This window comes from Apium graveolens, chromosome 3 (assembly GCF_009905375.1).
Source record: "Apium graveolens cultivar Ventura chromosome 3, ASM990537v1, whole genome shotgun sequence".
Lineage (NCBI taxonomy): Eukaryota > Viridiplantae > Streptophyta > Magnoliopsida > Apiales > Apiaceae > Apium > Apium graveolens.
The window spans coordinates 146474185-146492284 of record NC_133649.1 but is presented as its reverse complement, the minus strand read 5'-3'; the positions used below and the strand labels follow the sequence as shown (position 1 = coordinate 146492284).

Sequence of the window (18100 nt, the reverse complement as noted above, 5' to 3'; positions counted from 1 at the left end):
TATCAGAGGAGGAAAGATTTACAAAGATATGTCGGTGTAGGATTCACTTATTTGTAGTAATCAATAGATAGATATGTATTAGGATTCTTTATTCTATTGCAACACATATTCTAGATTGATTGTGTAGATGTGTAGTGTATAAGCACGTGTTAGATTTAGAGAAAATGCCCAAAATAACCAAAATTCAGAGGTGGCTACCCAAAATACCCACGCTCAAAACAGGTGCCCAAAATAACCATTTGAACACGCATACAGCATAAGCGTGTGTCTTACACGCATACATCAAATGCGTATAGTTTCAAAATTTTCCTGTGAGCTGACCTGGCACAAGAAGCATACGCATATTCCGTTTGCGTATAAGCTTGCATACGCATATAGTGTATGCGCATAGCTATAAAATTTTTACAATATGCGCATATGTTGTATGCATGTATTGTACACACATTTCTTGTATGCGTATTTGTCTGGTTATTTTGGGCACCTATTTTGAGCGTGGTTATTTTGGGCATCCCCCAATAAAATTTGGTTAATTTGGGCTTTCACCCTTAGATTTACACTTTAGGTGTTGGTTACGAATTGATATATCATTTTTATAATCTAGCAGCTCTCAATGATATTTGTTCATCCTTTGAGAGAGTATTGTAATAAGTTTTTATCCATTAATATAAAAAATGTTCTTTTTGTTGAGTTTGTTAATTCGATTTGATTGTTTAAACTACATTCACCCCTTTACAATTGATTAAAGACCTAACATAAAATAATGTAAACCACTAATATGTGATCAATCAAATTAATATCAGACTAAGCACAATCCATATCCTATTAATATGAATTAAAAAAGTAACTTTTAACGAAAGTATTATAATTACTTTTTTAAAACACAAATAGAATTACCAATAAAATTATATCGTTCAATCATTAACATTATCTTTTTCAAATAGCTTTTATAGTTATTCGATTAAGTAACAGCTGCGTTAAAATAACATTTTTTAAGATCCCAACATAATATAAACATTATATTTTACTCTCAATAAAATAATAAAGTCGTTATAATGATATATATTTTCTCGATACCAAAGCTATTATTATATATATAATTAACTGTTCTAAAAAAAATAAAAATATATACGTGTATTAATATAATTATCATTTCATCTTAAATTTTAGATAAACAAGATTAAGAATCCAATTCAAGATATTTTTTTAAAAAAAAATTATATAATATTAAAATGGATATGTGCGATTCGTGCATCGCACGAGTTTTAAACTATTAAATATATAAGCTTGGAGTTTCTAAAGACCACTATAGGAAATTTTTCTATTAGAGCGGCCTAAAATCATATTTATCGAATATTCTTTCATGATCTAATCGTACCGATGTGAAAATAAAGTCAAAATATAATTGTAGAAAAAATTTCATGCAATTTCAAGTGGTATAATATTAATTTTAAAATGATTTTATTTTCTTAAATAATGTTAACGATAGAAATTGGACGAGTATTTTAATATAAAGTGATCGATTTAAATAACAAAATCATTTGAAATTTTGCATGCTTATTTTTACATGATATTTACGTTCGTACATGATATTTATATCTGTATAGTTGAATTTTTCATTTAATATTAAAAATTATGAATTTGATGTGAGCTAGAAAAAACTTTTTTATTATGACCTGAAAATTCTGTTTTTCCTAAAAACATTAGAAAAATAAGCTAGTAATGACAAAGGCAAGCAAACATGAAAATATTTACCGACGCTTGTAAAGCAAACAAAGTGTTGCCATACAAACAAGAAAAAAGAAAAAGAAAACGCTGAGTCAAGTGAGTTTGGTGTATCATGCTTTGTGCTTCTCGAAGAATAAACTACAACTGTACTTATCACCCATCTTACAAACAATTTATTTATATATATATTAATATTTCCTTGTTTTTCACTATTTTCCTTTGAATCTTCTTCACGTTCTTTGAGCCACCAAGAAAGAAAAACAAAAGTCTTTGAAAATTACAATATATATTCTTTTTATTTCTATTTTTAAATAAATTGTATAAATTCAATCTTCAATTTGATCTAAAGTCTCTGGATTCTCCACCTGGGTATACTTCTTTCTTAGCTCCTCGATCTGCTCTTTTTAGTGTAAATATTATGACCCATTGTGATTTTCTTGATTTTTTATTTTATTTTGTGGGTAAGATTCTTTTCTGTTAGTTGCTTTGAATTTGGATTTATGTTATGTTTTCTTGATCTGGGTTGGATCAATTTGTGCTGATTTGTTTGTATTTTGAGGTGGAAATATGATTACTTTGTGTGAAATTGTGTTATTAAGTTACCATGTGTGTAGAAGATCCACCTAGAGTTGCTAAGTTTTTACATGATATATATGCATCTGAGTAGTGTGTGTGTGTTGAAAAGTAATTAAAGTTACAATCTTGATTTGCTATTTAGTTTTGTTGAGCTGTTAGATAATCAGGAATTTGATTTGTGTGTGTGCGTGTGTGTTTTTCTAATGATGTTATAATGGAATCTTTCAGGCAATACACAGAAATTATTAATTGGTCGGTATAAAGTTTTTCGGTATTGGGTTCTTTAATTTTCTGGTGATTGGTGCAAGAAATTGTGGTTTGTTGGACTATATTTGTAGATCATTTACTGGAAGTTGGTAGCGGATCACCAATTGACAGCTCTTATTTGTATTCCTCGAAATTGTATCAATGAAGGAGTGGATTATTGGAGCCTTCATCAACATTGTGGGCAGCATTGCTATTAATTTTGGAACCAATCTTCTTAAATTAGGTCATGACGAGGTACTTGGAAATTTCCATCTGCTCTTGAGATAGTACTAGCACCACTACACAAAATTATTTTGTTCTCATATGATAAGATCTTTCTTTAAAAGCTGTCAACCGAAGTATCTAAGAAAAAATTATCTTTAAAAGTTTTTGCTATGTATTATTTTGTCATACATCTGATCAGTTGGTTGTTTGTGGTGTTGCATGGCAACTAAATACAACTCTTGTTTCATGGGAAAAAATGCAACTCTTGTAGTAGATGTTGTGACTTGTAATTCAGATTTTTAAGACTTCGGAAACCCCTATAGCTTCTAACTTACAAGTAATAAAACACCGAGATGCTATCTTTTATAATAAATTTGTATCTTATTTTGTAGTTTTATAGTATATGTGCTTCATTCCTTTTGGTCAAAAATGAGAAGTTCGTAAAAACATGTCAAACTTCCGAAAGCTATAATGAAATGTGCAGTGTTGGAGTCTTGGAGATTCACCCATACATGTATATGACATTCACTATCCTCATTTAAAACTTAATATCACTGTGAAGATCATTATGTTCAACTGTACATGCCTTTTTGAACATCGGAAACTTGATCATATTAGGTCTAGTTTAAGAGGCCTTCTTTGGTGCCTTATTTACGAACTTATACTAATTTTCATGGTACCGAATCAATTAATAAAAAGGTCGGGGCAATGATACTTACAACGCCGTTTCTGCTGGTTCATTGAATAAATATGGGAAGTGGTAGGATGCGTAGGCTTAAAATGTGGTTCGCTTGGAGTAGCTTTACGTATGCATATGTTATGAGATTTCCTTCAGAATTTAAGTGCAATAAACTATAAATTTCCGAAGGTATCTTTAGTACCATGTGAAAATTTTATATCTGAGCATGTTATAAATCTTAAGTTTCTTCTATCAAAGAGAGAAAATCTGTACTAAACTATAGTAAGCAAACATAGTGATACTTTGTAATTGGTAGATTAGTTTTCGTTAGCCCTTTGTCTTTTATTATCCCTTTTGATAAACCATATAAATGATAACAGTCTTTAGATATTTAAAGAAAGTAGACGAGAACCGTTAGATTTAATACCAAAGAATATTCTATAATTAAATAATTTTTAATACTACCAAAGGTCTATAGGCCGAATCCTCGCGAACAAATTCAAATTAAACAATTATCAGTAGTTCAATATTCATAATGCTACCAAAGGTCTTAAGATTAAATCGCATCAACAACATTTTAAACTAAACAATTTTATTATTAGTTTTAATGATACAAACGAAGGTATAGGATATTTAAAATATTTGAAATACTTCCAAAGGACTGGAAGATGTTTGTTTATAGCTTATTGGTATCCTTCTCTAATTTTTATCAAGATGGTTTCTATATCTGTAGAAAGAAAGGATAGAATAATATAGAATAATTTGGTAGAATTGCCTTTTTGGTGGTGCTCGCTTCCTTAAAGCAAGACAAACATTGCGATGGGTTTCGTTCTATATGTATGTAATTAAATAGCACTTAGTTTAAAAATTAATATCAGGACATTATCGTTTTCTTTAGATTTGAATCATTTGATAGACTCCAAATTTCATTCCAAATATTGAAACAGAACCTGTATATCTATTTAAGCACGGTGATTTGCTTAGGTTGATGAATCTGTGCTCCAAAGTTAGAGACCTCTACCTTTTTTAAAAATAAAATATTACTCTTTATTTGTTTATTTGACTTGTCAATTATTGGACAATCTCAGTTTACAGGGGTGGTGGTAAGAGTAGAAACTTTTCCTATATTGAATCATCTGATTAGTATTCGTACCCTGTTTAAATTTATATATAGTATGGAAATTTTCTATAAAATTTGACTTTCCAGCGAGCTAACGTGGTTTTAATTAGTATCTATATGATTCTTTTAGCTTAAAACAGTAAGACTACGTTCATCAACAAGGCTACAAGTTATGGCCCTTGAGTGAGTTTGTGGTGTCCTGGGATGATAGAATCATTTGCCTTCACACGTGAAGTGAACTAGTCAGATTTGGGCTCGAGATTCTGCTGGATAGAAAATGTAGCATTCAACAGACTATTCGGTCATAACAAGACTGTTAAGTGTTTAGTTATAGTTCACTATTCAGTCCTGACGAAGACATCAAACATTCTTTAATTGGAGTACTGTGGTGGTTAAATTGGAATCCCACCTTAAATTTAAATCTGGTATAAATAAAAAGGTGATCTTATAACATGTGAATTAATAATTGCTCTCATACTTTCCATATATCGTCTAAATGTTTTAGATGTCTTTTATCGGTATTCTCAAATAATCCATGTGAACCTTCCTTTCATTAACTTGATATACAAAAAGGAATTACTGTGTTTTTTGTTTATGTAAGTTGTCTATCACTCTATCTATTAGAGAGTAAGCGATTGATTTTTCCCTTTTCTTCAAATGAACTGCTAATTGGAATTTAATACGTCCTTGAAGTTTATATTGGTAATCAGTCATATTAACCCGTCTGCGCAGAAATACAGTCCATATACAGATTGTTATATGACTGAAATAAACAGGTGCTTGTTTTATGTGGGATTTTCTTTACATTTAATTCATTTATTGTTTTATCCTCGGCAATTCAGCAGGATAGAAGTAAAATGTGTTTTTATAAAATCTTTCGTTGTTTCTAATATGCATATTAGATTCTCCACAGCTAGCTTGTTCAAATTTGTTATTTATTTTGTCTTAACTGTGAAGCATAAGAATGCAGAAGAATCAGCAATATCCTATATACGGTGTGTTGTGTGTTTGTATAGAAAGTACATCAGCATAAAATTGAGCTCTGGACATGACATTGAGATTATTATTAATTCGTCGAAATTCTACAAGTTGTATTCTTTTCAGCTTTCTTGTGGTTCAGAGCAAGTAGTGAGGCTTATTTTAAGGAATGACAATTAGAACCATACCAATCTGTCAATTGGTTATTTTTTATTGTAAAAGGTGCCTTATTTTCTATTTTCAACTTCTGACTAGTGAAATCTTGGGCTTATATGTAGAGAGAAAGACATCCTGTGTCAGGAGGTGATGGGATGAACGGAAAGACTGTACTGAAGCCTATTTTTCACTTTCAGACATGGAGAACTGGTAAGGCTCACTTGTTTAGTACTTGTTTCTTTGCAAGTGTGCTTTTTGTTGCTTCTAATTTATTTGTTATTCTTGGCGTGCAGGGATATTTCTTTTTGCTTTTGGAAATTGCCTGAATTTTATATCCTTTGGATATGCCGCTCAGGTCAGTCTAATGTTTTAGCTTAGAGGCTTTTTGCAGTAAATGCATGATTTGGACCTTAGATCTTTTCACCTAATTAGATACTAGATATTCTTGTGATTTCATTCCAAAATTTACATTTTTCTTTGGTTTGTTTTGATTGACTTTGCAGTCACTTCTCGCAGCTCTGGGATCCATTCAGTTCTTGTCGAACCTTGCTTTTGCCTACTATGTTCTAAACAAGACAGTTCCTATGAAGTATGATAAAGTTCTAAAACAGCGAGTTTTTAGAATTATACTGTTTTTATCGCCCTGAAAAGATGTTTACATGAATTTAACATTTTTGTTTTTCAATTCTTGTTACAGGGTACTGGGTGCCACAGCCTTTATTATTCTTGGAAACATCTTTCTTGTCTCTTTTGGGAATCATCAGTCACCTGGTACTTCACTTAAAAATTATATAAATAGATGAAATGCATTATTTGTAGCATGACAACCTGTATGAAGCACTTTTTTCTTTTTGTTTGTATGGATAATGTTATATTGATCAGATATTGTTTGGAGTTGTTAAGTCAGATAGTAATGTTGTAGCAGAGTTGTTTCAGCCATGGAGTCATGTTTTAAGTTTTTACAATTTTTTTTATAAATTTTCTATCTGGAACAAATTTTTGGTGGAACGTCTCCTAATGAGCTGTGACTTATAAGTAAGTAAATGTCTCTTTATTGGAACTATATAAGAGATTTAAGAATTAGATAATGCCCTTGATCTATGAGGAATGATATAATAATTGTTTATCCATGTAAACTTCAGGTTTACTTGAAAGCTGATACAAATTGAATGATTCCACTGATAAAAGCTCAATAATAATTTTTGAACCAAATCGCGTGTGATTAATATTTTAATGCAGCAAATAAAACTCTTCTAATGTTTTCTTACTAAAACTGAAAAACGTTCAACACCTGCTAGAGTGCATATGGTATAAGATTAAATACTTAAAAGAAACAGCAATCATGTAAATGATAGGGTGTTTTTGTCTTGGTTATGTAAGTATTTATGTGTACTTATTTTTTCCTTGCAGTTTACACACCAGAGCAGTTGACAGAGAAGTTCGGGAACATTGCGTTCCTTCTGTATTGCTTGATATTGGTTATAATAGTTGCCGTGCATCACTACATATATAGGTTAGGAGTCTAACCTTGTCCTAGGCTGTACTAATGTAATATTTGCATTTTTTATGCTAAAACTGATTTATCGTGTTACTACCTACTACTGAGCTCTACTTTTCTAATTTAAAATTTGATTATTATAATTCTCTATCTATGTCTGATTCTGATCAAATAATTAATGCAGGATTGGAGAGGTACTGCTAGCTGTTACTGGGCATGATATTAAGGTGTACTGGGTTATACTTCTTCCTTTTTCGTATGCTGTGGTTTCAGGAGCTGTTGGATCATGCTCAGTGTTGTTTGCAAAATCTCTGTAAGTAATTCTATATATAGCTTCTTGGTACTGCATTCAAATTATAAATTTATAATTACAAGTTACTGCTGTACAGCTTATGATTGTCCATGTCTAGTGCCTATGAATTATACTATATAGAATAAAGCTAATTTTAAGCTTCTATTTTATTTTTTAGCATTAAGCTACTTTTTAGCTTCTATTTTACTTTACAACTTGCTTATTAGTGTTTGTTTAAGCACATCAGTTTACATATAAACTTATATATTACAAGGGCAAACAAGGCATTATTTAGATTTTAGACATGCTTGTTTCGGTAGATTAGCTTGATTTTATATATTTGAAGTAGCTTAATTAATCTTTAATAAATAAATTAGTGACTCCATACTGTCTTTCAGTGTTTGCAATAGCTCTGTACATAGGCTTGTTTATTGCTTTCTTGTAGAATAATTTCTAATGCAAGTTTACTGCTTAGTACAGCTCAAATCTGCTGAGATTATCCATGTCTAGTGACTATCAATTGCACAGCTGGTTCACTTACTCCATGCTCCTGTTGTTTCTTAGTACTGCTGGATTCTGGGTAACCATTTAACGCCAATTCAGATATTCTTATTTTGTTGGATGCAATATCTTCATATTCAAGCAGTGCTGAATTGTGTTTGCATATGGATTTAACTAAAAAAAAATCTGATGATTGCAGATGGCACGGTTAAATGAAGGATTATCAATGTTTGATGCCATACTTATAGTCCCTATGTTTCAGATTGTTTGGACTTTTTTCTCTATCTGTACAGGATTTGTGTACTTCCAAGAATATCAGGTCCTCTCTCTCTCTCTCTCTCTCTCTCCCTCCCGCCCTCCCTCCCCCCCCCCCTCTCTCTCTCTCTCTCTCCCCCCCTCTCTCTCTCTCTCTCCATCTCTCTCTCTCCCTCTCCCTCTCCCTCTCCCTCTCTCTCTCTCTCCCTCTCCCTCTCCCTCTCCCTCTCCCTCTCTCTCTCTCTCTCTCTCTCTCTCTCTCTCTCCGTCCCTCTCCCCCCCCCTCTCTCTCTCTCTCTCAAACTCATGCACGTTCACATGTCCTTGTGAAAGTGCAAGGGTTAATTTTATTTGTAGTAGTGAATGGAGTAACCGCATTGATGTTTATTCTATTTCGTCTACATGCGTATTACAACCACTATCGTTGTTTTTACAACTTATCAGTCATTCTCTCTTCCAGTTTTGGCAAGACTGCTTATTAGTTTTATTCAAGCAGGTTTTTGATACTCTGCGGACAACAGTGTTCATACTGGGAATGGTTTTAGTATTTATAGGCATTTCGTTACTGGCACCGGATGAGCCAAGAGGTATTTTGTTGTGGACATAGATACTTGTTTATTGTATGTATAGAAGATAAATATCTAAATTAATAAAATATGATTTCAGGAGGCGAAGTCAAAGACAACTCTTTAGCTTCTTTAAAATATCCTGGTGAATCAATGGAAACCGACAGGTTTGTTAGTTAAGACATCCACTCGGATTTGAGATCAATGTATTATTATATCTTGGTATATGCGTAGTGGTGCTAGTGAGGAGAAAAGTAGAACATGGTGAAATGGTGATTAAATTATGAATAAAATAAGTGTACAAATCCACATAATTCAAAAGTTAATGAGATTTTTTTTTTCTTTGTGCAATTTAATTTAAGATGTTCATATTTCTTCTTGTACAGGCTGGTTATGCCATCTGAGGATTCACAAATTAAAGATGTGAAATCATTTGTGCGTTCAATGCAAATTAAGGCTGCTAATGCTGTAGTCAATGCAAAGGTAGTTATCCACAGAGTAGCTTTTTTTTTGTGAAATGAATCGTCTTATGTTATTCTTAAACTCTATTTTCATTTTCTTTTTAACCAGGCTGCATGCTCATCAACATTTGGTTTGGGAGAAGATTCGATACATACATCTTCAGTTTTTGCAATGCCTATGGTTTCATCTAAGATTAATGGCTTCAGAGGAAATGGAGTGGATAGAGCTAAATATTTCTCCTGGAGAGACATTGGGAGGAATAGTGACATTTCACTCGATGAACATGATTTGGAGTCGGCTTCAATGCTCCCTAGGTCGTAAACTAATATAGTAACATCAAGTATCAATTTCACTTGAAAGAAACGATGGAAATGTGTATACATACTTGCACAGTGACACCATCTCATCAATTTGTATAGATTATTTAGGATCCCCTTGTTTAGATTTTGTACTAGCTTGTTGTACGGCGTGGTGAAGAACATTAAAAGAAAGTACACCGATTGTATTTATTGATCTTAACCTCTTGAATGAAAGTTTTCTCCATCTATTAAGCTTCTGTAAACAGTTTCTTTTGATGAGTATATCATTGTATAAATCAAAATTCAATTGAAAGTACTTGTGTTACAAAGAAAGTCTTTTTTGCAAGTAGATCTTGGTGGAACACGAGTCGCACCAATATTACATGACCATTTCTAAAGGAAAACCAAATCGAAAAACTCTGGCTAACAATCAAATAATGTCACGGGGGTAGAGCTAGAACTGATTACTGATCACTGGTAGAGTTGGTAGTGCTTGATCTTCTCTTGAAAGAATTCTGCTTCTGAATCCACATGTGACGATGAAACCGCTGAATGAACAAGTCTGCAACCTCATCTATTTGGTCTTCAAGCTTAAACTCTTCCCCATCTCGAGCTTCCTTAGTTTTCTTAACCAATTCTATCACGGAGCCAGGCCTCCCCATTTCATACTCATCCTCATCAAACAGTGAGTGCCTTAGATCCGGATATGTATCCTTCGCCTTATCATTGTCATCATCATCATCATCTTCATTTTCTTGATTAATTCCGTCATCATGTGCTAATACTACAAACTCGCTAATTTTTTCCTGCTCTTCCGTAAGCTCTGTAGCATACTTATCTAGCACCACCTTCTCCTCCTCTTCCTCGTGAGAACGAGTATCTCCCACGTTTTCATCATTGTCATCATGTGATTCTATTTTCGTAACATTAGGTGGAAGCATGGTGGCATTCATATCGCCATTATAGAGAAGTACCGGAGCTAGCTGCAGACTGAGATTACTTTGTTGATTTGCTGCTGCTGCAGCCTCCTCGTTTTGATCCTGGATTAAGCCTTGGAGTTTGTGGGAGATGGATCCAATGAGCACCTTCTTGTCAGTGCTGAGAAGAGAGTAAATCATGAATCTAGTCTTGATTTTCCTCATTCTGTTCTTGAGATCAGCTATTGACTTGGCCTTGCTTACAATTGACAATATCTTCTTGAGGAAACCTGATGCATTCATCTTCATTCTGATACTTGAAACTTTACTTAGCAAACAAGTAGAGAGGGAGAGTATTGAAGAATATGAGCACTTGTATGAGATGCATGAAATACAAGATACACAATATCTTATTGATAACGGTTACATCTTACATGTAACACATATATAGCCTCTCCATTCTATTAATAGGTCGGTCATACTCATGTCCCAGTGCATGTTGCCATCGTATTAAATTAAAAAGAAAATTATCAATTCACATAAAATGTGTTTTTACATAAATATTAAGATCAATTTTCCTTGCAAAATATAAATATGTTTTGCGCTAACTAATACAAAGGTCTTAATCAGTCTGTTATTATTATTTTTTATTTCTCATTAAAGTTCCAAATACTAAATATGCATAGAAGATATTATCATATTTTGTAGAAAAATTACCAAAAATACTAATTTTTTAAGTTTTTTTGCGATTTTACTATTTTTTGAAAATAATTACAAAAATACGGTTCAATCAAAATCAAGCCGATAAGCAACTAGTTGAATCGATTTTTATTGGTTACACTTGAAGTTACATGAGGGTTATAAAAATTCTGTCAAATGTTGCATCTAGTTGAATCGAGTCGCAGGAAATCAGCATTATAGTAAAAAAAATTTGAAAATTAGCATTTTTGTAAATTAAAAAAATATTTTTGCATTTTTTTTAAAAAATAGTATTTTAATAAAAATGTTTTTTGACCTCGGGTATTTTTCAAAAAAAACATTTTTCGTATCTTATTATATTTATATAATTATAATATCGTCAATTATAAATAAAGTGCGAGCCTACACGACTATGTAAGTTGAAGTTTGTTATAGGTTATACATAGTAAAATGAAGGGTTAATTGTATAGTGCACCCCTTTGGTTTGGACCATTGTCATTTTGGTACTAATAGTTTCAATAATTGCACTTCACACCCCAGACAAGTTTGGACGCTGCACTTTGCACCCTTTCCGTCAATTTCCGCCGTTACCGTTAAATACGTCAGGGGTAAAAAAGTAATTTGACAATGTTTAATTGCATTTTCACCCCTAAACTTCAACCGATTTTTCATATTAACCCCTGAACATTTTTTTTAACAATTTCGACATTCAACTATAAAAAATGTCCATTTTAACCCTTTTATTAAAAAAATTTATACTACTTTTAAAATTTATAATATTTGAAATATAATTGAATAAAAATAAAAAATAAAAAATACGAAAAAATACAGATTTTTATTATCGAATAAATACAGATTTTTATTATCGAAAAAATACGAAAAATACGAATTTTTTTAAAAATATTATCGTAAAAAATTAAAAAAATTAAACACAAAACTCATTTTTATAATTTTTCATTGAGTGTGTCGTTATAATTCCATTTTTAATGAGGCTCATCATTTCATAAACGATAATTTTATTATCTAGAACTTTTATTTTTTACAAATTTTCAGAAAATATCATTTAAGGGGGTTATTATCAAAACAAATAAAAAAATTCAAATTACTTTCGAAAAGAAAAAAAAAATCAAATTTTCAAAAAATAAAAAATACTATGAAATTATTTTTTTTTTCGAAAATAATTTTTTTTGAATTTTCAAACAAAAAAAAGGAAAAAAAAATTCGAAAAAAATATTATCCAATTAATTTTCAGAAAATAATTTTTTAATAAAATGTATATTTTTTATAGTTGAATATCGAAATTCTTAAAAAAAATGTTCGAGGGTTAATATGAAAAATCTGTTAAACTTTAGGGGTCAAAATACAATTAAACATCGCCAAATTACTTTTTTACCCCTGACCTATTTAACGGTAACGGCAGAAATTGACGGAAGCGTGCAAAGTGCAGCGACCAAACTTGTCTGGGGTGCGAAGTGCAATTATTGAAATTATTGATACCAAAGTGATAATGACCCAAACCAATGGGGTGCACTATCGAATTAACCCTAAAATGAATGATTGATGTATGTGAATGTGATTGAAAATTCAAACAAGGTAAGAGGAAAACAAAGTTGATTGATTATGGGGTTGGGGGAGGGGAGAAAGAGTGAAGGCTAAGAAAAGCAGTAGCTTGCCCTTATTATTACAAGCTCTCTCTCTAAAATCTGAATTCTTGCAGTTTGAAAAGTTTGGTCAAGAAAAGAAGGGAGGATCCCGCGTATAGCTAGCGTGAGATGCTGCTGTCTATTCTACTCTGGTGCGTTCATTTCCGACACACATGTAATAATCGAGCCAACTATTTTCATGTTTCTTCTTTTTCTTTTGGTTAGGTTAGGATAGTTCTTGTTGTGTTGGAAGCTTAGCACCTTGTTTATCTTGTTTACTTGTTAATCCTTGTTTAAGATATAAACGGTGATACAGATTTATAAAAACATAATTACGATAATATATATTAAATGAACAACAGTATATCATTATATACTGAAATCAAATTATATAAGGGACATGGAAGGCTGAGCAAAACACCAAATAAAAATTATACTTATTTGACAAATATCATTATATAGGTAAAGGCTTATGGAGTGCTGTGCAAAAGATTAGATTAAAACTGATATCGAAAATAATAAATCGCCAATTTAAATAATTTGATTCTAGTTATAGATTTAAACCGAACCGAAAAAAATTGAATCAGATCAATTATTAATTAAATGCAAAAGACTAAATCAAATTTATATCAATTTAAGAATTGGCAAATATTTTAAAATTTTGAAAGAAAAATTGTCATTCTATTTCCCGTAAATTATCCATGTGATGCGCCCATGCCTAAGCAGTTTGCGGGTGCTTCGATACTAACCTACACTTATGAAATTAGTATTACTGCCGAGGGTGAGCGCGGTGCGGACGGTGCGGTTTTTTTTTCAAACCGTAAACCAAACTGTACATACGGTTTGGTCAAATTTCCAAACCGCAATTGCACCGCGTACCTTCGAAAATTGCATAAACCACATCACGAAAATGCGGTGCGGTGTGGTGCGATTTGGTGCGGTTTATACTTTACAAGTTCAAAAAAATTAAATTAATAAAAAACTTAATTTTAATCAAATTTTCGAAAATAGTTTTAGTCAATCAGAATGCAACATCTTAGTTTACTAGTATAAATACTTGGATTTTGGTTTTTCTAGTGAAGAAATACAAACAAGAGATTATGTAGTCTTCTTTTTATTTGTCAGAAGATCGTGTGGTTCATTTAAATTCCTTAATGAATTTGAAATTCAGTTTAACTAAAAACATAAAATGGTTCTTCATGTTACCGATAGGAATATAAATGTGTGTATATATATATATAATATATTAAATATTGCGGTGTGGTACAGTTTCAACCGCATTTCAGAAATTTAAAACTACAACTCGCACCGCACCGCGCGGTTTATTAAAAATTTAAACCGCAACCGCACCACAAAAATTAAAAACCGCGTTTTGCGGTGTGGTTTCGTGCGGTGCGGACGGTTTGTGCGGTTTTCTGCTCACCTCTATTACTGCCCTTACAACTGATGCACACATTATCTTTTATATTATATTATTTTTTAACGTAAAATTTTTTGGATATAAATTTTATTTATTTAAAATTTTTAAAAATATAATTTAATAATTATTATTAATATATATATAGCTGTATAAATTAGTGATTTTTTAGTTTTTAAAAATCTTATCAATGACTGAAATATATAATTTTATTAATATTTATAAATGTTTTTACAAAAAATAATTATATTTTAATTAAAAGGTAAATTTTAGCTCAAATCAATATTATACAAATTATCTTTAGTTTGATAATTATTTTTTATTAGTCTAAGGCCCATTATACCCATCAAATTAAGCTAATTATATTCATAATTATTTTATTTTAATTTATTTAAACTCGGATCAATGATAAAGATTTTATGTATTAATAGTAAAAAATAAATGTTAGCCCAAATAAAAGTTACATATTATTTTATTTTAACTCATCTAGTTATTTTCTTATTTTAACCTTGATTTATTATGAATCAATTATATAATTTTTTGAGTCCAGATGTGAATAATATATCTTGATTTTTTTTAGTCCAACACTATCATAGTGACCAGAGAATCATGTACTTTTTATTAGTCTAACCAATTCCACCCTTAAAACTTGTGTGTCAAGCTGCAAGCAATCAGTTTCCTCATCTGACCCAAACTGACCTAGTTCTACACAAGAATGACTGGGACCTTGGAGTGAATTCTGAGGATGAGAAGGTGATTTTCGCCTTTTAATTTGTTTCAAAAGATGCCTCTGTACTAAGTGATTTCTTGAGCAAAAATATTGGAAGTACTTTCCAGATGACTTATGGAAGATCGTTGTGCTGCTAAGATCAACATTCATTCATAGTGATCTCAAATTACAGGTAGTATCTTGTATGTAATGCACAGATCAGGTATAAAATTAAAATCATATTTATAATTGATTATAAATATATTACGTTCTCCATCTTGTTACATAATATTATGAAATGTCATAGATTTCATTTTTCTCTAGTTTAGATCTTCTGTTTTTAGTGAGGTTTTACTACCCTCCAAATTGTTTTTGGTGCGAATATATCTTAATTTTTTCGTAAATAGTAAAGATCTTCATTTCTTATTTCTTTTTGTCTTTCTTAACTGCTAGTAGATTATATTTGTTACATATTTGTTAAAAATAATGTACATCCTTGATCACTTGAATATCAGTTTTGCTTCTCAACATTCGTGATGCATTCTGGAGATTTGTATTGTTGATTTTGGCCTTACTGTAAGATGACCGTTATTTGTTTAGTTTTATTTTTTTTATACGTCATTATCCGTTTGATTTCAAACACTTTGTTTTCTGTGTTTTTCTATCGTGTTTTGTTTAACAATTGTAACTCATATTCTTAGGTTTCCGTATTTTTCTTTGAGAGCAATTATGGTTTTGGTTATGAAATTTAAATGCATTTATTTTTTTGTTACGATTGATATTATGTTAAATGATACATTTATTGTGTTTTTATTTAAATTAAGGTTTACATAATCTGAATTTTGCTTTCTAATTATTGAGTGAATGTGGTTTAATTACTTTTAATACTCTATTGTATGTATATATATTTATCCTATATATATGTATTTGTACCTTAAATGTAGCTTTTATTAGTGGAAGTTTCATATTTTTATAATAATTTCTCTTTATTTTGGTAACTGATGTGTTAATATGCTTTTAATGTGTTATTAATTAGGATTAAAAAAAATTCTTGATTAATTTTAATTTATAAAGGTTTCTTGGCTAGGTTCATTTTTAGGAAAATTTATGTCAATTGGTTTTTTAGCTTTTAGTAGGATAGTAGTTATGATCTTTTTAATGTTCTTATTAAAGGAGCTAACTTTTTTGAATGAAATTTTATGTTTTATTAATTAACGTCTTTTAATTATATTGGTTTTTGACTTGGATGAAGCTAATTTTTTCAGTAACAGGTTTTAATTGATAATTTTTTAAGAAACATTTTTCAAATTGTGCCTTTATTATGATTTTAAAAAGTTTAAGGGGCATTAATTTTAACATAAATGGACTACAAAACTCAATTTATAGAATGATGTGTCATGTAAGATGACTTTTCTGTGTCAATACGGGAGTGCCATATATGATGGCTTTTGACCATTTATTGGTTTTATGAGTCTTTAATGACCGATTGTTTCCTATTATGGAAATTTGTGTCTAACCAAATATATCGTTTGATTAGATCTTATTTTATTTTAATATATTTTCCTTGTTTCATTTGTTCTTATTTTCATGATAATTGGAAGAGTGTACTTTTTTTTCCAGATTTTATGCCACAATAATCTAACAAGGGATCTTGGAGCACATAACAGTTTAGTTTCAGAATGATGATACAAAAGTTTCTTGCAGTTATTGGAAGACAATAATGATTATTAATTTTGTATAAATGTGAGTTATAGAGGGTACTCCTTTTTCTCCCTGAGTTTTTTTCTCATAGAATTTTACTCGTACGAGGTTTTAACGAGGCATTTCTTGTGGGTTATCTATTTCATACATTAAGTTTTTATTGTCTAAATGTCTGGAGGCAACTTGCGTGCCTTTCGGTTAGATGATGAACTTGGTGATTGGAAGATATACTCTTTTGTATTTCGAAATTTTATCAATGAATTTTTTTCATTCTTGACAAAAAAAAATCTATTATCAAACTTTTAACATTTAAGTTATTAGGGTCGTATCTCTATTAGTTCACTCTTTTAAGCCTACATTATACTCCTAACGAATTAGATAGTTTGTTTTAGCCTCAGGCTCGTTGTATCAAGCAGATCTATCCTCATTACATTTACTTTACTTCTAATTTTTATTTAGTCCTAGGTAAATATTATTTTATTTTAAACCGAATAAATAGTATATATTACTTTATTTTAGCATGATTACATCATAATGACCAACAAATTACTTTTCAAATCTCAATTTTGTTTTAGCTATTCAATAATATATTTTTGTAGTCAGTTCAGTGGTATTTATTATTTTCTTTTAATCTGAGACAACAAATCTTTTGCTTTATCCTTTAAGGGACATCTTCGATTATTTATTTATTTTGATATTTACATAATTTAACATAAAATTTTAAACACGTATATCATCTCCAAATAGGCATGAATTTAATTAACATAATCAAAAGTAGAAAGCCATTTCTAGCAAAATATTTTCAAAATTAATTTCAAGTATATTTATATTTTAAATATAAATATAAGAAATATTCCAATTTGCTGAAAAATTAAAATATATGTTTTTAAGGAATATACTCTAAAAATCAAAGCAATGAGATCTTAAAAGAATTATCGGAATATGATTTTTCTTAGGCTCTCTTGCAATATTAATAAGGCAACAAGTTTGAAAAAGAAATATCAAATTTTGGATATTCTTTAGAAGCCTCATGCTAAATTTATTTAAAAATAGAGGTTTTTAAAGGGATAAAATATACATATTTCTTACCATAAATATTTTTTCATCCAAAGATATATTTTTATACTCTTAGAAATTAATATTTGATAAAGAAATATTAATGTTTTAATTTATCCCCCTCCTCATATTTTTTAAAATAATTTTCCCTCGTATCTCAAATATATTATTCATGAGAGAAAATACTTTTAAATACTTAAACTTTTTTCCCACACTCTCAAAATATTTTATATTTAAGGAAATATATTTCAAGTATTTATTATAGCCCAGACTTGAGCCAAAAAGATCTATCTGTTTTCATAAAAATCGTTCATATTTTATTTGGAACTGAACCCTGATTTAATCGTTTTAAATCCAAATAAAATATTTTCACTTGCTAG

At 30.3% G+C, this 18100-nt stretch overlaps 2 protein-coding genes across 3 annotated transcripts; one reads left to right on the top strand and one right to left on the bottom strand.

Moving 5' to 3' along the window:
* Positions 1-1842: 1842 nt before the first annotated feature.
* LOC141712825 (putative magnesium transporter NIPA8) lies at positions 1843-9826 on the top strand. Of its 2 annotated transcripts, none has more exons than XM_074515908.1 (14): positions 1843-2094; positions 2530-2802; positions 5828-5915; positions 5999-6060; positions 6209-6294; positions 6403-6476; positions 7116-7218; positions 7388-7516; positions 7976-8075; positions 8196-8315; positions 8748-8838; positions 8918-8984; positions 9204-9300; positions 9388-9826. In XM_074515908.1, exons 2-14 carry the CDS (start codon positions 2710-2712, stop codon positions 9598-9600), a joined length of 1323 nt encoding a protein of 440 aa, XP_074372009.1. In that variant the 5' UTR covers positions 1843-2094; positions 2530-2709; the 3' UTR covers positions 9601-9826. The 2 variants fall into 2 exon arrangements, with proteins under 2 accessions (XP_074372009.1, XP_074372010.1); XM_074515909.1 differs by having other exon boundaries at positions 1843-2186.
* A 36-nt stretch (positions 9827-9862) lies between these two features.
* On the bottom strand, positions 9863-10912 carry LOC141712826 (uncharacterized). The gene has a single exon (XM_074515910.1). It carries the CDS (start codon positions 10802-10804, stop codon positions 10043-10045), a length of 762 nt encoding a protein of 253 aa, XP_074372011.1. The 5' UTR covers positions 10805-10912; the 3' UTR covers positions 9863-10042.
* Positions 10913-18100: the final 7188 nt, after the last annotated feature.

Bases quoted from the DNA above. Each gene is read 5' to 3' on its own strand.
- LOC141712826 (XM_074515910.1), bottom strand. From the start codon at position 10,804: ATGAAGATGAATGCATCAGGTTTCCTCAAGAAGATATTGTCAATTGTA.
- LOC141712825 (XM_074515908.1), top strand. From the start codon at position 2,710: ATGAAGGAGTGGATTATTGGAGCCTTCATCAACATTGTGGGCAGCATT. The intron at 7,517-7,975 runs GTAAGTAATTCT...TGCTTAGTACAG, and splicing joins GTGTTGTTTGCAAAATCTCT to CTCAAATCTGCTGAGATTAT. The intron at 8,076-8,195 runs GTAACCATTTAA...TGATGATTGCAG, and splicing joins TTAGTACTGCTGGATTCTGG to ATGGCACGGTTAAATGAAGG.